At 37.0% G+C, this 943-nt stretch overlaps 1 protein-coding gene across 1 annotated transcript in view; it reads right to left on the bottom strand.

The window, feature by feature from the left end:
• Positions 1-736: 736 nt before the first annotated feature.
• The window catches only part of LOC110018511, a 1945-nt gene continuing 1738 nt past the window's right edge, over positions 737-943 (bottom strand). The window contains exon 4 of the mRNA XM_020715846.1: positions 737-823. Within this exon, the coding sequence (XP_020571505.1) occupies positions 737-823 (87 nt within the window). The remainder of the gene's footprint in view (positions 824-943) is intronic.

The raw sequence follows: 943 nt of genomic DNA, 5'->3' as shown, positions 1-943 counted from the left end.
ACACACACACACACACACACACACACACCACCCACCCACACCCACACTGCCCTGCCATTCTTACCCTAAACAGCATTCCAGCATAACCAAATTGAACAATGTGCCAACTGGAGAACAAATACAAATTGGTCATAACATAGTAGTGGTTGCCATCCAAGCTACATACATAGCTATGGGGCCATCCAACATATCTAAACTTTGACATAGGTATAAAACAAAATTGCCAAGAACCTCAACACACACTTGCACGCATGCCCCCCCATACTTTGTGCATTTACATACCACCCAGTTCTTATATGCTAACATATCTAACAACTAAACTTTGATTTCTACATTTATACCTTCCAAATCTTCATATCACATAAAAAGTGAAATACACCTTCATGCATGGGTAAGATGGCATGTATGAGAAAAAATAATCGTTGATAGACATTAGATATCTAAATACATCAGAATTCAGTTGGCCAAGCTATAGAAATAGGATAAATTCCACAGCATTAAGCCATTTTAGCTCACATGAGCTGAGAGCAAAGACCATAGAATATTAGATCTCTCATCTAACCAAGCTTTATAAAGCAACCATCTAAAGATTACCAAGCTATATAACAAATTCCATGAATCCAAGCTATGTAAGAACTTCCATGAATCCAAGCACATAAGTTAACAAACATATATGTAAGAATACCATTCGACATTCAACAGAGATGCAGAATCAACCCTCAAGACTCAATAAAAATCAACATCCCTTGCTCCTGAAATGAAAACCGAGCACCAACAAAAACCCAAAATCGAGCCATTCAAGGCTAAAGAACATTCCACGTGCCTTTAAAACATCATTATATTGAGCAAAAATGGATTTTAAACTATAACAATGTCATGGAAAGTATTTTTAGCCAAACCAAATTCACCACGCAATTGACCCAATGAGTATAAGAAATAGGGG

Source organism: Phalaenopsis equestris, unplaced genomic scaffold, assembly GCF_001263595.1.
Source record: "Phalaenopsis equestris unplaced genomic scaffold, ASM126359v1 Scaffold000024, whole genome shotgun sequence".
NCBI classification, from domain to species: Eukaryota; Viridiplantae; Streptophyta; class Magnoliopsida; order Asparagales; family Orchidaceae; genus Phalaenopsis; species Phalaenopsis equestris.
Note: the sequence above shows the minus strand (reverse complement) of the source record. Positions and strands in the feature narration are given on the sequence as shown.